The sequence below is a fragment of the Melitaea cinxia genome, chromosome 25, assembly GCF_905220565.1.
Source record: "Melitaea cinxia chromosome 25, ilMelCinx1.1, whole genome shotgun sequence".
NCBI classification, from domain to species: Eukaryota; Metazoa; Arthropoda; class Insecta; order Lepidoptera; family Nymphalidae; genus Melitaea; species Melitaea cinxia.
In genome coordinates, this window is record NC_059418.1 from 6,018,392 (window position 1) to 6,039,936 (window position 21,545).

The window sequence follows — 21,545 nt, forward strand, 5'->3', positions numbered from 1 at the left end:
CTATATGTCGTTTTCCATGGAAGTAACTGTTTCTTAATAAACATTTATGATTTATAAGCTTACATTTGCTAAAACATGTAAAAAAACAAATTAATTACAATAACTTGACTGTATTTTAAAGAACAATACTTATCTGTCTAGAAAGAGATTGAACCCTCAACTTATAAGAAATTTAATAAAAGAGTTTTACGATTTATCATTTATTTGAATAAAAAATAAAATACAACACAAATCAACAGCTTTATCATTAGGTTATGATACTTTATATCAATTTTTTTGACCATGAATTAATATGACATCTACTACCTATCCTTACCATTTTATCCTAATCATAATACTACTTGCGTGATCAGTATAATGTATTCATTTTCATTCTAAGCACTCTGAAACTTATTTATTCTTTGGAACACCTGTAGGTACTCTTAAAATTCGAAATTATTTTGCATGAGTATACCTACGCCCTATGGCGGCAATCAAATAGTGTCAAATGTTATGATTTCGGCGTGGCGGCAACGATTGTTTTAGATTTCAAAAGAAGCCGCCGGCGCGTGTATCATAACCATGTACTTCCGAAAAGCGGCAAATTTCTTTGAGAAGTAAGTACAAAACCTTTGATGCCGCATTATCAAAGTGCCGATGGTTAAAACATAACTATGCATGCACTCAGTTTGATTTTAATAGATATTTTTTTATTCGCTATGTTTATGGTATTAGTCGTAATGCGCATAGGTCCAGTTTTTCATATTCTTTGATACAGTTTTTTGCGTCTCATAGAATTCCTAAGCGTACCTACCTATACACCGAACTGTTACACTTAACTACTCAGTGAAATAGCGCTAAGTCCTAGCTGCAAGACGCAAGAGTCTTGCAGGCTATGTCTTGTTCTTGCTCAAGTCTTGCACGGTCAGTCTTGGTCTTGGTCTTGCTAAAAATACGCGGTCTTGTTCTTGGTCTTGGTCTTGCAAAAACGCAAGAACAAGACCAAGACTGCAAGACCAAGACTGAATTTGGGCAACACTAACCCTACCTAGCCCTTAGTAGTTTACCTCACCTTCTTTCTACCTAATCAAAAATCTAATTTATATGCACAAATATGCTTTAAAAGCTCTTTTGATTCATCATTGGACATTAATGCATTTTTTTAATATGAAGCTACCCTCGAAATTAGAATGAGATTCTGTTAAAAATATCAAAAAACACAACATACTATAATAGAACTACGTTTCGAGTTTCTGCTTGCAGAAAGTGATATAAAGCCAAGTTAATTACTAAATAAAAGCTCGAGGAGGGATTGGTCGTGTTAGAGTATATACAACACGTGGTTAGTGTGAGAGAAAGTGTGGATATAAATAAAAAACCAGTAATGTTCATTACGAAGTAAATGAAGTAAGAGAATCATGAGTGTAATATATTCATTTTAAAAATTAATCAACTAGAAGTCAATTTTTTTATTTTTTATTTATCACGTTATTGCATAGGCATGCACATTCACATAGTTAAAAAAAACTGTAAAATAAGTTTATCATATTCATATTATTTACTTTAAAAATTACTCAATCGAACGTTAGTATTATTAATTACAATTAAGTTTAATTTCTTTAAAAAAATTATATACATCAATTGATTAAAAATGATTAAAAATAGTCTATGCTTTGACATTATTAAACCTTCTTGAAATGAAGTAAATTATAATTTTAATCCAAAAATAAAAATAATAGCACTTTTTACATATCACCAAAAGTTAAAGGTTATCATAAAAGGTTATGAAAAACGCATCATGCAGTATGTTGCCATTTAAATGTAAGTTTATCATTGTTTTCGATAATCAGGCATTATATAAATATTATAAAACTATATAATCATAAAACTAATTCAGCATGATATTTCATGAGAATGATGGCTGGATTTGTTGCACCAAAAACCTTGCTGCCCGTCTTCGGCCGTATTTGGAAGCCAGCAGTTCGATGGTTATCCCGCCATCGGTCTGCTTTAACAGTTTCAAGGTAGTAGTAGAAGTGTGTTACCCCATAGTCGCCTTTTACGACACCCACGGGAAGAGAGGGGTTGGCTGGTCTTTTTAAAGAAAAATTATCTCAGCCTTTTAAATCTACTTTTCACCAGGCAATCTTGTTTGGTTGTGGTGTTTTTATTTTATTTTTTATCAAGCAGTTGATACAAAAAATTAATAAAATAAGATTTATAAGTTTTTAATTTATTTTTTATTGTAGTGTGTTGAATTGTAGTTGAAATAAGTAAATATATTTTATAAACCTTTTTTTTTAAATCAATTAAAATTAAAACATTAAATATTGTCAGAAATATTAAAGTTACAAGATAAACATTATCTGTAGGGAAATTTACATTCAAAATTTTTCAAAAAAATTTTTTATATAAGTATAGTTCATATTTTATTAAAATCAATGAAACGTGATACAATTTTTTTTATGAAATGTCGCCTATTATCACGTAAATATATTGTGTAGATATAAAATTTACAAATTTGATTTGTTTTGTATATATTTAATAATAAATTATGTTAAGTCACGATGACTAAGTATGTAATTATAATAAGTATGTAACTGGCGATTTATGAATCGAAATAAGAATTCCGGCACTTTTTATGTTCCAAAAAAAACAATACGGCAAAATAAAAATGTTAAAATACTATGAAAACTTACACATTGAGGACAGCATCGTTGTAATTTTTCTATAATTATATTGCACTAATTTTATAAATAAATCTTTAAAAAAGAAAATATCAAAACACTGTCTTTTTTATTTGTGTAATTTTAATATTCCAATAATTAAATAACTGTAATATATATAATTTATAATATCCAAAAGTGTGGACTGTTGAGTTGACTGACTTATTTCCAAATTATATTTGTCATTGTCAGATATCCAAATCTGCGTATGACAGTTTTAAACAAAGGATTAGTATACAATTACTAAAAATTTTAACAACATCATCAACTAAATATTGCGATTATTTTCTAATTATAATTCTTTACAATCCAAATTATTAAAGTTATTGTAGGTTATGGTGTTTTAATATAATTATGTGTATAACTGACTTTATTTATTATCTATGAAACTTTTCCACATTTTTACTCTTTGTAGAAATTGATATTGTATATTCAAACGTCAAAGTATTATTTTTGTGATATTGTAGTGAAAGTAACTTTTATTTTGTATTGCTTTGTAAAAGATATATATTTGTTTTCGTTTAATAAAAATGTCTTGTCGCAACGCATCTCACGCCGGAAGCTGGTACACCGAAAACGGTATGTAAAATTGCGTTTAACAAACTAATTTTCATATGAAACAATAAAGAAAAGTGTAATAGTAGGACAAAAAGTTGTGAAGAGGTGTTTCACCTTTTTACGATTGAAGTCAAAAGGTTAAAGACTTTAAGGTTATAATAATAATTGTTCGCCTTATTAGTAAACTATTAAGTCCGGTGTTTTATTATAAATCTATTGTTTTTTATGAGGTTTTATACAGATTCACAGATACGTTAATGGCAAAGAAATATTAATATTGCATTGATTTAAAGTACATCGTTTTTTATTTACTTTGTATATGAAAAAATTATAAGTACATTTATGAAATTGCTCTTTAATAATTTTAGTTTTATTTTCGAAATGAAATTCTTGAATGAAATAAAATTAATTCGGGTTTGAAATTGACTTTTCGCGATCACATAACGTTCGGAAATTAAAGTAAACTAGAACAGAATAAATCGCCAAAATTATTCTTTTAGTATTTTCAGAATAAGTAATTGTTATTGTTTTTAGTATAAAATATAATCTTTTCTAAATATAGCGTTTTATAATTCCTTAAATTTTTATAAACGAAAATTTAAACCGGAAGCGTTATTCGTCGCCATGACACTAATTTAAACAACTGTCAACGGTGTTATAAACAATCCAGTATTGAGAGTTTTTATTACAATTTTTACGTTTTTAAACCTAAATATTATTTATAAATAATGGATAAAAACAAAACATTCGCTCCGCCATCTAAAAATATACGTACCAAGCGTCCCTCTACCGTCAGCGTCCTAAGTTCGTCTCGAAAACCGCCAAGTAAAGAAAAAGTTATACCCAAAACGAAAATTAACAAAAACGCTACAGTGATAGGTGACGGTGATATAACTATATGTAAAACTGAAAGTTCGATGCCGGATTTCGACGCGGAATACCGCCAAATCGCGTACGGAAAGTTTCTACGCGCAATGCTCGAAGATTGCCTTGTTGAGGAAAAAATTGAAAGGGAAGAAACGCAGATGGATATCCAGATGGCTCAGTTGGCGGATCGCTTCCAGAAGACCATGGATCAGTTGGATAAAACAAATCGGCGTTTGAAAGATATTAATTTTGTTGTTGAACAGAAACGGTGAGTTCCTTAAAATACTAAAAAGTTGGTTGTTGAACTCAAATAAATACTAAATATTAAACATTGATCTCTTTGCTACATAGGAGAAGAGTTGTAGCTTAATGTATCAAGTAATCCCTCCGCTGAATTACAATGTCTATCAAATGCTTGTGATGACAACCAGAACATAACTTTATGTGACAGACTAAAAAATTTATTTGTGCAAATAAATTAATTTGTACTGAGTGAGAATTGCACAGAAGATCTATGGCATTAATCAGACTTCGTACTACTACATAACGTAAATTGTTTTTTTTTTTTTTGAAATTTAAATATTTGCCATGATAATATTGTAATAAACTGATTTTAATATATTTTTCAGACTCTTAGATTTGAAAAGCCAAGACTGTTCGAAGTTCTACAACATAACAGAAAATTCCAAAGTGGACAAAATTTTGGACGACCTTGCCGCCACTGAAGAGGCATCTTTGGACAAATTAGAACTTAAAAATGTTGATTTCGGTTACAACGATGAATCTGGCCACAAACAACTGTTAGATGCTGTGAACGATGCCATAGAAGGCCTAGACCAAATAAAAAAACACTCAAATTTAGATATAGATAAGTTTAAAGAGTATGAAAGATCTCAGAAAACAATTGACGATCTAGATAAAGATAGATTCGATCTCGAAAGCTTGAAATCTGAATTTGAAAAGAAGTTTCCAAAGTTCAGCGAAAGATTGTTGAAAGATGTGTCGGAGAAACTAGCAGCTGTTATTGATAATGACGAGGATTAACTTAAATTGTAATAAATGCAGCTAGAAGATCACACCTAAATAACACTGCTACAGTAGTGCTATGTTCCTGTGGAGGGTCATACGACACTATTCTTGCAATGCTTCTGGTACAACACCAGTCACAGGTGTCTTTAGGCTATGGTATCTGTTTACCATCAAGCGAACTGTGAGCTTGTTTGTCACGTTTATGGTCTAAACAAATTTTTTTGTAATCAAATAACCATACTTTTTCTAACTTTTTCTTTTACTTTGGCTCCCTGAAGGATTTGCCAATTTCTGAGTGGAGCTTAGCTTATGTCATGAGAATCGTTAAGTTAGGGCAGAAAACTTTGCTTTGTGTAATGCTTTGTGGGAGTGCAAGTCGTAAGAGCAAAAATATAGACTAAGAAGTGAATCAGAAAAAACGTCGGAGTTGTTGCCAGTTTTTTGCAAATTTTTTTTACCGATTTAGTATCTGAAACAAAAGACTAACAAACATATATAAACCATACTATTTACAAAAGAATAATTTTGAACCAAATGAGTATTTGAAATTGTCCAATTGAGTGTTTAAAAATGGTCATAAGTTTGATGGATTTTTCAAAAGCTACCATAGCTCTGTATTTTAAAGTGATTATTCATTATTTAACCAATTTGTAATGTAACAAATGTTGATTGTGTATTTATATAAATTGTTATAATATTATATTACATTAAATACCAAGTACTTCTATTCTTTTTTATTTATATATTAGTAGCTGTCTTGTGCCCACTTCGTGGAGCGTTAATTATTATTTTTCATGCAAATATATAGTAAAGTTTTCGTCTCAATAAAATATAGCCTATATCACTCCTGAATAGTGTAGCTTTCTGCTAGTGAAAGAATTTTTGTGATCGGATCAGTATTTGCGAAGATTACCCCCTACATACAAACAAAGTTAGAAATTGTTCCTCTTTATAATAGTAGTATAAATAAAATTTGTCAAGTTTGTCCTCGCACATTGCTGAGGTCTAACGAGGTTCATAACTGATGTAGGAAAAGGAAATATCCTGCTCAAAGTATGGAGCACCCTGACTGGGGTAGTAACTTGACCTACAGATCACGGCTAAGCAACACAGCTTACAGGCAATGTTGTGTTCCTATAGTGTGACCAGAGAGAGTTTGCAATGTTTCTGGTATTACAGGCAGAGTCCATAAGCTATGGTAATCGCTTACCATCAGCCGTATGCTTGTTTAGCGATCTCATTATATAAAAAAAAACACCTCAGTATCCAGTCCCACTATTCTCGGCTAAGATTGCTGATGGAGTCTGGTCGAGGATTGCAGAAAACCGGGATGTTTAGCACGAAAACTTTGAGAGGCCTATGTCCAGCAGTGGACAGCGATAGGCTGAAGAGAAGAACAATCGACTGTTACCTATTCCACAAGCATTAAGTTACTTACCTTAGGAACAGACGACCGTGTGTATGTGTAAAAGATATTTATTTATATAGAAGTTTCACCCACCTAATTTTCGATCTCTTGGGGGTATTGAGGTGTAAAGTAGCTTATGTCATTCAGGACTAGCTAAACACGTTTTTTCCACGTCGTAACCAGACGTTTTTTGTCGCAAACGTTGTATTTTATACACCCCCCTTAATCCCCGCCCCCTCCTATAACTGCTGTATGAAAAATAGATAGAGAAGATGTTGGCCGATTCTCAAACCTACCCGATATGCACACAAAATTTCATAAAAATCAGTCCAGCCGTTACGGAGGAGTATTGCCACTAACATTGTGACACGAGAATTTTTTAGTAATAAATAAGATTTTTCACTACAATTTTTTCACATTTTTTCACACATCACAATAAAATATGGCCAATGTCACTCCTGAATAGTTTAGCTTTCTGTTAGTAAAATAATTTTCACGATCGGATCAGTATTTGCGAAGATTACCGCCTACAAACAAACAAAGTTAGAAACTTTACCTCTTTATAATATTAGTATAGATTTAGGTAACCTACCCACAAGTTGAAAATAATAGTTTCAACTTGGTATGTAGGTAGATAGGTACAGAACAAGAGATCCTAACGTCCTAACATCCACGGTGAGATCTCTTGTCCACCTATTAACTGAGGTAGGGTAAATCATGAAATTTCCTGCTCAAAATATGGTGCAGCCCGACTGGGGTAGTACTTTGACCTTACAGAAGATCACAGCTAAATAATACTGTTTTCAAGCAGTGTTGTGTTCCTGTGGTGGGTAAGGTGACCAGAGCTGTTGGGGGGAAGTGGGAATAGGGTTGGCAACGCGCTTGTAATGCTTCTATTGTTGCAGACCTCAATAAGCTACGGTAATCGCTTACCATAAGGTGAGCCGTATGCTTGTTTGCTGACCTAGTTATATAAAAAAAAAGTTTTTTCTTTAATTTTCGCATCGATATAGGTCGCGTATATACAGTAAGACAAACCAATACCAAATACCAACTTATATTCTATTTGGATATTATTATAATACGAATTAATGTTAATAAGTCACATTTAATTTCCAGGTTCAGAGCTGTCTAGACAGCTGGACTTATGGTTGTCGAAAGCTGATCTCACCCATGGCCCTGCTAGGGCTATCATTGCTCCGTAAGTTTACCTACACAAAAATATTTTTTTCAAAAATATGGTGCCAAACTCAATCTATATGGACATCTGCAAAATTAGGAGAATTGGGCTTATATCACTCACACATAACCAAGATGGTTTGTAATATATAAACATATCCTTTAGGATGATATTTTCCTTAATCAGAAGTCCACCTTACAGAAGATGACAGCTAAATACCACTTCTCTCAATTAGTGTTGCGTTTCTGTGGTGAGGAAGGTAGAGAACTCCTGGGGTCGTATTGTGTTAATAGGGAGAGTAGATTCTGGTGTTGCAGGCGTCTGTAAGCTACGGTAACCGCTTACCATCAAGGGACCGTGTGCTTGTTTAACTCACCTATAGACATTTTTCAGTCTTGTAAACTATTTAACGTGTGAATTTGAATTAATGGTCACGTTTTCTGAAATTTCCGTAATAACATACTACAAATCGCTAGAACACTTTAGAAAATTCGGCTGCTCTAGGTTGAGCTTTGAGTTTAGCAAAAAATTTAGCGATTTATTTTTATTTATATGGATTTTGCGATACTAATATATTTTGTGTGAATTTTCAGTCATGCGGGTTATTCGTACTGTGGCGCCTGCGCAGCGTTTGCTTACAGACAAATAAGTCCTGTTGTTGTGTAAGTTTTGGTTATCTGTAGCTTTTAAAATTGGAAAAATGACATTTATGAACAGTTTTTGGTGTTGCCAGATGACAAGTAATTTTTTTTTTGTTTCTGGTAAAAATATATTTGTGCAGTATTTGTACGCCGTAATGTCTGTAAAATGTACGACTATATGACAATGAATGTATTTGCTGATTTTTTTTGAGACAAAATTTTCTTTTGTGATATTGAAAATATATAAAGCTAAATAATAATTAACAAAAGATAAACTTATATTATGAGAGAATAAGGAAGAATAGAATTTATTTAATTTTTATTTCTTTATTAACCGACATCCAAAAAAGGAGGAGGTTCTCAATTCGACTTTTTTTTTTTTTTTTTTTTTTTTTTTATATGTTACATCAGAACTTTTGACCGGGTAGACCGATTTCGACAAATTTTGTTTTAATCGAAAGGTGGTGTGTGCCAATATATATTCTTTATTGCACTAAGTAAATTTTACAATAGTCATAATAATAAAGGAAGTTGGCAAGGGCGAACTTATCTCTAAAAGAGATCTCTTCCAGTCAACCCATGGCAGTGAGTTATAATGTGAAACGCGGGGCAAAGTAGTGCAGGAATAGAGTAATAATAATAATAATAAAACATATAAAATGCATACACCACACATACATAAACATATATAAACATACACAGATACATCTAAATTCATACATACATACATACATACATATATACATACATACATATATACATACATACATCTACATACATATATACATAGAACATAAATATAAAACATATATACATCTCATACATCTGTAGTAATTGGTCCCATTTAAATTTATTTGAGATCTAACAACTACTTTTCGAGTTATATCTAATAATGCGTTTTTACTTGACGCTTTTTTCGTCAACCTACGTTGTATTATACCGCATAACTTTCTACTGCATGTACCGATTTAAATAATTCTTTTTTTGTTGGAAAGGAGATATCCCTAGTTTGGTACTGTGATAAGGAAACCAGGATCTGATGATGGGATCCCAGAGAAATCAAGGGAAACTCTCGAAAATCCGTAATAACTTTTTACTGGGTGTACTGATTTTGATAATTTTTAATTTAATCGAAAGCTGATATTTATCATATGGTCACATATAAATTTTATCGAGATCTGATAACTACTTTTTGAGTAATCTTTGATAACGCGTAGTTGCTTGAGTATTTTTTCGTCGATCTACGTTGTATTACTTGTCGATGTAATTGAAGTCGGTTTTTTTTTCGTTTGCGAGCAAACACAATTATTTTTGTACCAAGTTTAAGTTTCTAAATCTATCTTTCAAGTTGCATCAAACTGCACACGGTGTGCAAATTTTATTAAAATCGGTTAAGTAGCTTAGGAGTCCATCGCGGATAAACAAAGTGTATATATATAGATGTCATATAAGATTTTTATAAAAAAAAATTTCTTCAAAGGGAAATAACATTGTTACCTTACCATTCTTCCATAGAATAACTCTTAAACCTTAACTTACCAAATTTAATAACAAAATAAAGTATAATAATAACTATTTCACAGTAAACGCATCTTTATCCTCGGTCCATCTCATCACGTGAGGCTGGGAGGCTGCGCCTTATCTTTCATGGACAAGTACCAGACCCCACTCTATGATCTCACCATCGATAAGCAGAGTAAGTCCCATAGGATCATAAACCAGAGTCATCACTTAAATAGCTTACATGCTGTAACATTCCTAATATTTTTTTGACGTAAAAATTCTTTACCCACGCTTGATTTGGGGAGTAAGCTGGTGAATGCGTGACGAGAGCGTTACGAAAAGTGTGATCTGGCGAGGCGAACGGAAATTGAGAGGAAGATATAAATTAGTGATGTTAGAAAAGAGAGTTACGTTTCAAATATTACTGTAGGAGCTAAAGAAGTATTACTTCAGCCGTGTTGTCTAAAGCACTCGCGTTTTTTTTTATTTTATACAATACGATATTTTCAATTCTTAAGCTACTGCAATTTGCTTTTTTATGATTATTATTGTTCGTCGGTTCCGAGTTTAGCAATAGCTAATCGACAGATGGAGGTGTGCGATTATTGCTGTCAAGTTGCAATTCGAATTGCTGAACTGAATTAGCGGTTATTTTTTTTTAGTTGTGTTGATTAATGTTATGTTATTAATTTAGTAGCGTCTTCAGTGACACAAAGCAAGCTCTGCGGTCACCAACCTGCCTGCCCAGCGTGGTGACTATGGGCAACAAACATGGGTTCACGCCATTATTGGCTCGAACTTGTGGAGGCTTATGTCCAGCAGTGGACTGTAACAGGCTGTAGTGATGATGATGTAGTGATGAATTTAGTAGTCTAAATACGCATTGATGATGTATAATCACGGATTCGATTCACAAGGTAGATATGTGTATTCGTTTGAATATTTGTTGCCGGTTTGGACGTCTGCCCTTGTGGTTCTCCCTACCGTGTATTGGAGAGCACGTTAAGCTGTCGGTCCCGGTTGTTATCATAAATAAGTTATAGCGATCGTTACTTATAGTAGGGAATATATCCGCCAACCCAGTGGAGCAGCGTGGTGGATTAAGCTCCGACCCTTCTCCTCTCCTACTTGGAGGCCTTCCCAGTTGTGGTACGCTAGTTGTATTTATGTATTGTCGACAGTATACGCGGAACTAGAAGCGACGAGGCAGTTCGAATGGATGGATGTACAGACAGACGAAGATGAACATTCAATCGAGATGCATTTACCATACATCGCTAAAGTAATGGAAGAGTGGGTATATTATATAAACATTATATATAACCACATATACTTTTTTTTTTTCTTTATTTAACGAGTTTTAGTCCATAAGGACTACGCCACTCCATAGGAACATCACAAATTTGCATACATTAAATTAATGAGGTCGTCGTCGCATACCCATATTTACAATTTTGTACAACAGTTTAGCCGGTTTTGAGAGAGGATACGCCAAAATTGAATTACAACCTCCAAGTTCTTTAAAATTTTGAGTTATTTGCAAAATATCATTTCTAATATCCTCATTTCGGACACATTCCACCATAATGTGAACTGCATCTTCAATGATGCCGCATTCGGTACACAGCGGAGATGGTACCTTTTTCATCAAATAAGCAAACTTATTAAGTGGAATGTGACCGGAACGGAGTCTCAATGCCCACATATACTTCATACTATTTAAAAGATATATACAAAACATGAGTTAAATAGAAGCACTAGTATGACCTCTAAATACATATTTTGATATTACCAATGTACATGTAATATTTAAATATTTAAATTTATATTACACTCAGACGAGACTCAAACCCACAGAAACAATAGTAAGTAGTGAGTCTAAGTTTTTATTTATGGTTTCAGATATAAAAGTGGATTTACAATTATACCAATTCTTGTTGGGTCTTTGACACCGGAAAAGGAAGCTAAGTAAGTTATAGTATGAATTGTATAACTCATAAAAAACAGGCTCAGCACAACTCGGCTCAACACAACTCGCCGCAACACAACTCGACTCAACACAACTCGCCTCAACACAACTCGCCTCAACACAACTCGGCTCAAAACAACTCGGCTTAACACAACTCGGCTCAACACAACTCGGATCAACACAACTCGGCTCAACACAACTCGGCACAGCACAATTCAGCTCAACTTGTCGATAACACTGCTAATCGAGAACTGCCCACAACTTCGGCATGTTTATATTTCACGCCCTCGACTGCACCAGATGTCAGTCACACCACTGTATTATTTTGTCTTCCTATATGACGTATTTAGTTTATATAATTCAGGAGATGATTTTGAAAGCTTGTCAAATGTACTTTCCCAACAAAATGTATTTTGGATGTCTTTTTTTTTATACAACTAGGTCGGAAAACAAGTGTACGGCTCACGTGATGGCAAGCGATTACCGTAGGTTAATATATAAATTTCTCTAAACTTGTGGTGTGAATCGAGCCCACAGCCAGAACAGAAAGCAAGTACAGTAAATAGCACCAATAGCCACTTTCTAATAAATATAATCTTTATCACAGATATGGTGCAATACTGGCTCCGTATTTAGCGGATCCACAAAACTTAGTGGTGATTTCGTCTGACTTCTGTCACTGGGGTCCGAGGTTCAGATATACCTGGCGGGATCCATCCAGGGGACACATTCACCAGAGCATCGAATGGCTGGACAGACAGGTGACTAAGTATTGTATTTAGAACGTGTTATTAATAACTTTTGACTGGGTGGACCGATTTTGATGATTCTTGCTTCATTCAAATTTGATCAAGATCTGATGACTACTTTTTGAGTAATCTTTGATAACGCCCATTTACTTGACCTACTGTGTGGCTACGGCAGTAAAGAATATAGCCACCCCCTCTCTTCCCGTGAGTGTCGTAAGAGGCGACTAAGGGATAACACAGTTCCACTACCACCTTGAAACTTACAAAGCCGACCGATGGCGGGATGATGATAATGATGATCATTTACTTGACTATTTTTTCGTGTACCTACGTTGTATTACTTGTCGATGTAATTGAAGTCCGTTTTTATTTTATTTTACGGCTTTAGTTCGGTTCAAATCTATATATTTTATAATTATTATTTTATCCTTCAGGGTATGGACATAATAGAGAAATTAGACCCACGTGCGTTCACGGATTACTTGGTCAAATATGGGAACACCATCTGCGGCAGACATCCCATCGGTGTTCTATTACAGGTGAGCTTTAAACACTTAACGTCCGTTGCACGGCTTGTTGATAAAGTTTATGCCCCAGATAAGTCACGAATAGACTGTGACACATACATATTTCTTATCATTAAATAAACTACTATTTTTTGTTTTATAATTGCAAATAGTAATAGCCTATAAGTAAAATGGAATTATGATTAAATAGAGAAATATATCATAAACTTCTATCTATCGGATACCGTTATACGTCACATAGGTTAAATGGTAACCGGTGGGTGTGTGACCGTAGTATACTAAGTCTAATAAGTCACAAATAGACTGTAACAGTAGGTGGTAAAATAGGCCGAATATGCTATGAATTATAGGAGATCACAGCTAAACAAGACTTATCAAGCAGCATTGCGTTCCTGTGGCGAGTAAGGTGACCAGAGTTCCTGGGGGGGATTGGGGGTAGGGTCGGCAACGCGGTGCTTATGGTGTTCTAGACGTCTATAAGCTGAATGAACACCGCTATCAAATTTGTAGATTGATCGGAGTTAACTCTTTAAGATACAGAACAAGTGGCGTTAGTTGTAGCAAGAATCAGGTGCAACAGTTTACCAGCATTCACTGCACCGATACGTATAGCAAGCATCCATTTACGCTTCAGCCTGTAATATCCCACTACTGGGCATAGGCCTCTTTCCCCATGTAGGAGAAGGATCAGAGCTTAATCCACCACGCTGCTCCAATGCGGGTTGGCGGATATATTCCCTACTACGAGTAACGATTGCTATCAGGTGTACATGATAACAACCGGGACCGACGGCTTAACGTGCTCTCCGAGGCACGGTGGGGAGACCCACAAAGACTGCACAAACACCCAGACCACGGCAAACATCTGTATGGCCAATACAAAAGTTTGTCATGTGCGGGGATCGAACCCGCAACCGCCAACGCAACAGGTACAATCCATGGCTGTAACAGTTGCGCCAACGCGGCGTCAATATAAGCAAGCATCCGTTTAGCTTTTGATATTTAAATATAGTCGATCTTAAATTTTCTTTTTGTTAATTTTAATTTAGCCTTAATTACCTAGTTTATAAGTTCATTTTGTTTTTTTTTCTTAGTTTTCTCTTTGTTTTTGTTTACTGACACCATTTTTGATTTTTGATTTATTCATTTTTTCATTATGTCTTGTTTGTTTTACTTACCCAATATGGACCTTGGTCTGATATAAAGAGTTATTATTATTATTATTAATTAACTTAGTGTATCGGCGCTGGCACACTTGTTTCGTTTTATTAATTTTGTAATTTTTATTTTCAGGCCGTAGCCAAACTACAGAGTCAATCAAACGCTCCGAGAATGTCATTAAAGTTTTTGAAATACGCTCAATCATCTCAATGTATGAACATGCAAGATTCGTCCGTTTCCTATGCGAGCGCTTCTCTTGTATTCGAATAGATATTATGTATATTGTATATACATTATTAAGTGTTATATATACCCTTAGTTGTGTACGATTTAAATTGAGACAGTATGGGAATTTAGGAGAAAAAAGTTAAAAACGGATAGATATCATTCAAACACATACCATTTACATGATATATAGAAAACAGTTAAATAGAGGCCTTCGTTTAAGTAGGAAAAAACCGTCTATTTGTATTTCATTCATTCATTCAGATTAATGAAAAACCATCTATTTGTATTTCATTCATTCAGTTTAATGGCTTCCAACAGTGCCAAACTAGCACAGATGATTTCGCCAATGTTACGTAGAATGAAAAAGACACGAAGGAGGTTAATCGGTGCGGTTGAGAATACGGCATGTAGCATATATTTTTAATAGCACGTAGTTTCGTTCCTGCTGATGTATGTACAGTTATGCATTAGCGTTGCTATTTACTTTTTCTAGGCGACTGATTTAATTTTTGGAATACCCTCGTATTGTATTACGTCGCGGTTCACCTTGGGGGGTAGTTGTGTCGCGACGTGCTGGGTTTGCTGTATATAAGCCTCAGGGCGAGTGTTTGCGGCCTTTTTTTTGGGTTGGATTCTCTCGCCGTCTTGGGATCTGGGTGCAATTTATTGTGGGTGAGTCATTGTAGTTTCTTATGGTATAAGCTTTGCTTTAGTGTAATTTGATTTTGTGAGTTTTTGAAAAAGAAGATTAAGATTCTGTAGGATTTTTTTTACTCTCTCTCTTGTGGTCTCGTGTTGGAAATTGTGGGTGACTCTCTGGCCCAACGAACAATTTTCTAACACGTAGCACGCATCAATAGACTATTGAAGGTCGTAGTAATAGTAGGTATTTAATAATTAGCCCGTAACCTAAAACGACACAAACACCCGTCTATTTGTATGGCGTACAAGTTTGACTTAAAAAATTGACGTAAAGATTTACCAATATTGTCTATGCTTTTGGATTATAAAAAGTCAAGTATATGCTTAAAATCTTTTGAAGTTCTTTAGGCGTATGAGGGTAATATTTTTACGGAACGGCAACGTTTTTCTCGAACAACAGAGCCACCTAGCGTGTACTATAGAAACTACAAAGGTTGTTACATTAATATCGATAGTATTACGTTGCAAACTAACTAGATGGCGCTGGAACAGCTTTAGATTTGTATAAATATAAACGAGACTTAAAAATTAGTTTGCCAAAGAAGGTTCACTTCTGACTTTGTACGCATGCATTTTTTTTATTCATTTTCTATGGATACTACCGTTGACCAATCAAAAGTAATCATGGCAAAGACTTTTTTTATGGTTTTGAGTTTTCCCATACTGTTCCAATTAAGTCATATTTTGCGCTTTTATTTTTAAGACTCACAAAATATATTAGTTTTTATTAATGATTAAATAATATATAGCTTCTCAAATGTAATATTAATATATAGTTACTTTGAAATTGTCTAAAAAAATCTTTTCTAGCAAAGCATTTTTTGCATATTTTCTTCTAAATATACCTTAGAAGCCTCTTTTGTACTGAAAATAATATGTTTTCATATAAATTTAATTATTTTTGTTAATACATATAATGACTATAATTTAAAAAGATAAGCTGATTGTATACAAGGCATATACAAGCAAGAGGTATTAAATTAAGCTACATATATACACAACATACTATTTACAAGATATAAAGAAAATATCAGTCAAGAAGAATAGAAGAAGATAGAATAGAAGAAGAAGAAGATAGAAGATAAATAGAAGCGGTAGTTTAGTCACAAGATGAGCTTACAACTGTGGTTAAGTATCATTAGACAGTATAAAACAAAGTCGCTTCCCGTTGTCTGTATGCTTAGATCTTTAAAACTACGCAACGGATTTTGATGCGGTGTTTTTTAGTAAATAGAGTGATTTCAGAGAAAGGTTTATATGTATAATACATGCATAATGTAGTAGAGGAATGGTGATAGGTTTTGCAACCGTGCGAAACCGGGGCGGGTCGCTAGTGTAGTATATGTGGTTTAATTTGATGTCTTTACTTTGTATCCACGTGCTTATACGTCCGAAATTTTTTCCAAATTGCACCGGTAAATGATTAAGATTTACCAATATCATTGGAATTTGTTCGAAATATCTATACAAATCACTTACATTAAAAACCAGTAAATTTCAAGATTCTCCATCGTATAAATTTATAGCTTATAGATGATACCTTCTTATCACTGAATCGCAAGGCATCGCATGAATTTCCACCGCTACGTGGTGTAAATCCCATGATCTCGCACTAAGCGTTATGCTTCCTCGTTCCTAATACGCATTGCAAAAATTTGGAATGGTCTTCCGGCTTCTGTTATTACAACTAACTATACTTGGGTATCTTTAAATCAAGAGTGAATAGGCATCTTCTAGGCAAGCGCGCACTATCTTAGGCTGCATCTTCACTTAGGTGAGATCGCAATCAAGCCCTAGTCTACATATTAAAAAAAATATAGGTTTAACAGACAGTTACCAAATACATATTTAGTATAGTAAAACTAACTAAACGCATATTTACCAAGATGTTGAGACAAAAAGACCAGAGATAATTGAGGTAGGACGCAGCAGGAGATATCTGGCTCAAAATCTGGAGCTGCCCGATTTCTGGGGAAGTACCTCGACCTTACAAAGTTCCGAGAGGGGGAGGAGGGTTGGGTCGGCAACGCGTTTGCAATGCTTCTGGTCTTGCAGGCGTCTATAGGCTACGGCCAATGCTTACCATCAGGTGAGTCGTATGCTTGATTGCCGACGTAGTTATATAAAAAAAAAATAATATTGGTATGTCTTAATATTTACCGGTCTATGTGAGAAATTGTCACCGAGAAAATGTGCAGAATTACTAAAATTTGGGATAATACTAATGTATTTAATTACTGAGTAAGAAAGCATTTAGTTAAGCTTAAAAAAACACAATTTTTTTTTTTGTTATATCATAATATAAAAAATAAAAACTAAAAATATAAAAAAAAAGTTTAGTAAATTAAACTCCTATCAGAATGGCATCTATTAAAATGCGATAAAAGTTGACATTTTTTTATTGTAATGTTTTTATTGTAGAGTTTTTTAGAAATTGTCAGTGGGTACAAAATATATATATAAAAAAATATGAATCACGGAAATGTATGTACGCGCATAGTTTCCGAACGTCTACGTCTACGTCACTACGTATTGGATAATTTTATCGTGTTCGTTATTGCTAGAAACGCTAGTACAAGGTATGTATCAAAGAAAATTAAAAAAAGAAAGTCAATATACTTTTCTGTATTTTTTGGAGTTAACTCTTTAAGAATCGATTGTCATATAAGGCATGGTATGAAAATAATATGAGAAGTAAAATCTAATGAACGAATGACCTCGTTACGTTTTTGTTAACGCCATCTATCGAAACCCTGTTGGGTTATTTGATTCGTTTATATACCATTTGATATGGTATTAATGTTTTACTTAGACCAGTAAGCCTTTTTCGTGCCTATTTAGACAGACGATCTGAAGGAGTAAACTCCAGTCGTGCGTCGGAGCTGACACACGTTTTTTTTTTTCATTCTATAAGAACTTTCTACATGTTAGAAATATATATTTAAAAAAAAATAGGCGAATTGTTTCAAACTTTCTCTAGTTTTGCAATTAGCACATTTAGCGATCATTTTTATCTATAAAATGACAATTACTAGAAGATCAAATATTACATTTTTAAATTCTTTAGTAAAATAAATATAAGTACTTAGTGCAATATTATTTTTTTCTGCTTATTTTTTTGTCAAAAAATCCCTCTAACCGACTGACCTGTTTATGATACACTTTTGTACTACCATAAAAATAATAAAAAGCTTAATTAGTTTATTGAAAATAATAAATATACGTTAAATATATCGTTATAATAAAATTGAATTAATATTAAATGTACTTGAGAGGTTAAATTGACGATATTTTTTACTTATTTTATTTCGCAAGATGACTTCCAATCTTTGTTACAGTGGATACAAGCAAAAAGCATAAAATTAAGCCATATACAATACATACCGTTTATATAATTAGTCAAATAGAACCATTAGTTTAGACTTTAGACACAAGATAGGCGCTTAAAACTGAATTTGACTTATATTTTGTATATATATCATGTAAATCGTGTGTAATGTATATGGTTTAATTTAATTCCTATAGCTTGAATACATTTTCATTTATATTAACTATGTAAATGAGAGAGAATACGATTTTAGTACTTGTAACTAGTTTTTACTGGAATCGTCTAGAAATGACTGGAATAAACTAGTGCATACAATCACGTTTGGGTATGAAATGGGTGTAATTTTAAATTTGTATATGTATATATATATATATATATGTGAATTTTGAAACTAAAATTTTAAGGAAATAGAGATACTTAAAAATTAGAACTCATATCAATTAAATTTAATTTTCTTAAAAATATTGTAATTTTTTTTTTTGTAGATTTTTCGTCATTTTTCACCTCTGAAGTACATAATATACGTTATAACACTTTACTTAGATGTTAAAACTTATATAGAAATGGAGAAATGTTTAAAAATCTTAATTTAGTTTTATTTATAGTTGATAAGCGCGAAGGTTGTAATAAATAAAAAATTATATCCGACTACGAAACTTTATAATATAACTTTATATTAGAACTTCAAAAAAAAGGAGGGGCAGGGAGGGGTTACAAAGGGCGGCCTTATCGCTGAAAAGCGATCTCTTACAGGCAACCTAGGGGCAGAGGAGATGGTATTGTGACATAAATCGACTGAGTGGATGATGGTTTTATTAATACTTAGTAGCAACATCTGAAAAATATTGTAGAAAAAAATTAAATATGAATATTTTTATATGACTATGGATACCATTCTGAAATATTTTAAGGTGACAACGTTTAATAAATCGATGAACGATGGCTACATGTACGAAAAAGAATGACCAGTTGTCCCGTTACGCTCATTATACGCTTGCGCCGCATCTATCTCTCTTCCACTCAATTGGTCTGTGCGTCCGAGGAGATGTTTAGTTATGACGTCACGTTAAACTATCGTCCGTAAACCAACTCTACAGACGACCAAGCTTTTAATGTTGTCTGTGTGTCCTTGTGCCCTCCGAGGGACGGTATCCCTGCCACCACGTTATGCCATTCCCACTTGTTATCATAGATAAATGAAATTTATTTTTGGGTTTTTTTATATTCTTCTAATTTTTGTGCTCACAATGTTGTAATAATCAGACGACAAACGGTCACATCTGTAGAAACAATAAACACATTACACTTTTGTTGTTACGTAGTCGGATAAATAAATCTCAATGGATTTGTGTCATTAAAGCGATGAATGATTTTGTAAAGAAAATATATTTAACTACACTATGTATTGCAAAGATTAGATCTTTGGTTTTTTACTGGATAACCTTAAAAAATAGAATTATCAAAAAAAAGTAAGTATTCAATGTTAATATAATAAGAAATACAGACGAAACGGCGGGTATACGCTAGTTTTTCTTGAAATATTTTTTTAACAAAATTGTTCATCGCTGTAGCGATTTACAAATCGGTCTCACTTTAGCATTTAAAGAGTATGTCCGAATAAAATTTAAGTTGCTATTACTTAGTTTTATTTAAACCTATGCACTATGATAACAATTTTCTAAAGTTTCAAAGTTGATTAAATTCTTGATTTTTGAACGAGGTTCTAATCAGTACCAAAGGTTATTCGTCCCTGGAGCAAGAAAATGGAACCAATCACGAAAGGTGCACGAATGACACTTGTGCTAAGTCCAACTTATCAATTATTTGTACGACAAAATTATTACCCATATTATTATTGATGTAGTACATAGTGGGAAATATCTTGCTCAAAATTTGAAGATTAAGTCAATCTTTCAGAAGATAAGCTAAATAACACTGCTCTCGAGAAGTTTTGTGTTCTTGTAAGGTGGAGAGCTGCTGGACAGGATTGTGGGTAGGGTCGACAATACTCTGGCAATTCTGGTGTTTCTGGCGTCCACACCTACCACAGTCGCGCGCGCATGTTGCCAACTTAGTAGTAAAAAATATGGCCTCGCCCCAAATAAACAGGCCTTTGAATTTGTGACGTAATTATTGCGCGTAAAAGTATAATTAGCATACGTTTTTGACAAATTAGAATGGGTATCCATTGCTGGACATAGGCCAAAAATGCCTAATTCAAGATGCCTATGAGGTACCAATGTCAGGATTCTTTATAATAATAATAATAAAGCCTTTTATTTCCGAGAACCAACAAATAGTTACATAATACACGTGTTTATAAAATATGCCTTATCTCGGTGTGCCTCTTGGCTCCTCCAGTGATTTCCACTGAGCAAGAGTCCTGCGCAACTCTGGTACACAGATAACCAGCTGTCATTGTGATATCGTCCACCCATCTTGTTTTCTGTCGTCCGCGCTTCCTCTTTCCGGTCAGAATTATTTAATACATTATAAATATGTAACAGCCCCCCGGTTAAGAAGGAAACTTACGGAAAATGTAAGTTTCCGGTAGTAATTATTCAGTACGTAAACGCGAAATAGTTGAAACTGGTCTAAGTTCAATATAAGGATCATTTTTTTTTTGGTATCGCAGGGGAACCCATTTATTACGGGTGATTTTCAAGATGCCCGGGTAGGCATTCCTAGACCGTATGTCGGCTTCAGCACTTGGGGGTGCAATACCTACCAAAACCCCTGCGGGAGCCTTCAGCCGCTTTAATTGAAGGGTCCCGGGTTTGCAGGCAACAGGGCAGCGACAGGCTGGCCTCGGCGAAAAGGCCAGACTTCTCCTCCATGGGGATTGTCCGGCTCACGTCTGAACAATCCCGACGACGCAGTGTCTAGCAGGACCGGGTTCCCATCCCGGCCCGACACGGGCACAGAGGCGTTACTGGAGACGCATTAAGTAGCGCCTCCTACGCACCCCCGTTCGTCGTCTGCGGACGGAG

At 34.0% G+C, this 21,545-nt stretch overlaps 2 protein-coding genes across 2 annotated transcripts; both read left to right on the forward strand.

Annotated features, from left to right (window-relative positions):
* Positions 1–3,235: 3,235 nt before the first annotated feature.
* On the forward strand, positions 3,236–14,609 carry LOC123666151 (protein MEMO1). Its single transcript, XM_045600359.1, has 9 exons — positions 3,236–3,284; positions 7,687–7,768; positions 8,341–8,409; positions 9,972–10,084; positions 11,073–11,184; positions 11,794–11,859; positions 12,468–12,621; positions 13,044–13,148; positions 14,430–14,609. The coding sequence occupies exons 1-9, from the start codon at positions 3,236–3,238 to the stop codon at positions 14,565–14,567; spliced, it is 888 nt and encodes a 295-aa protein (XP_045456315.1). The 3' UTR covers positions 14,568–14,609.
* Positions 3,988–5,399, forward strand: LOC123666150. The gene is made up of 2 exons (XM_045600358.1): positions 3,988–4,398; positions 4,760–5,399. The coding sequence occupies exons 1-2, from the start codon at positions 3,992–3,994 to the stop codon at positions 5,172–5,174; spliced, it is 822 nt and encodes a 273-aa protein (XP_045456314.1). The 5' UTR covers positions 3,988–3,991; the 3' UTR covers positions 5,175–5,399.
* Positions 14,610–21,545: the final 6,936 nt, after the last annotated feature.

What these genes read in the sequence shown, in the direction of transcription:
- LOC123666150 (XM_045600358.1), top strand. Translation starts at nt 3,992, where the DNA reads ATGGATAAAAACAAAACATTCGCTCCGCCATCTAAAAATATACGTACC. An exon ending in TTTGTTGTTGAACAGAAACG is followed by an intron (nt 4,399 to 4,759) that starts GTGAGTTCCTTA and finishes TATATTTTTCAG; the next exon opens with ACTCTTAGATTTGAAAAGCC.
- LOC123666151 (XM_045600359.1), top strand. Translation starts at nt 3,236, where the DNA reads ATGTCTTGTCGCAACGCATCTCACGCCGGAAGCTGGTACACCGAAAAC. An exon ending in CAAATAAGTCCTGTTGTTGT is followed by an intron (nt 8,410 to 9,971) that starts GTAAGTTTTGGT and finishes ACTATTTCACAG; the next exon opens with TAAACGCATCTTTATCCTCG. An exon ending in ACACCGGAAAAGGAAGCTAA is followed by an intron (nt 11,860 to 12,467) that starts GTAAGTTATAGT and finishes TCTTTATCACAG; the next exon opens with ATATGGTGCAATACTGGCTC.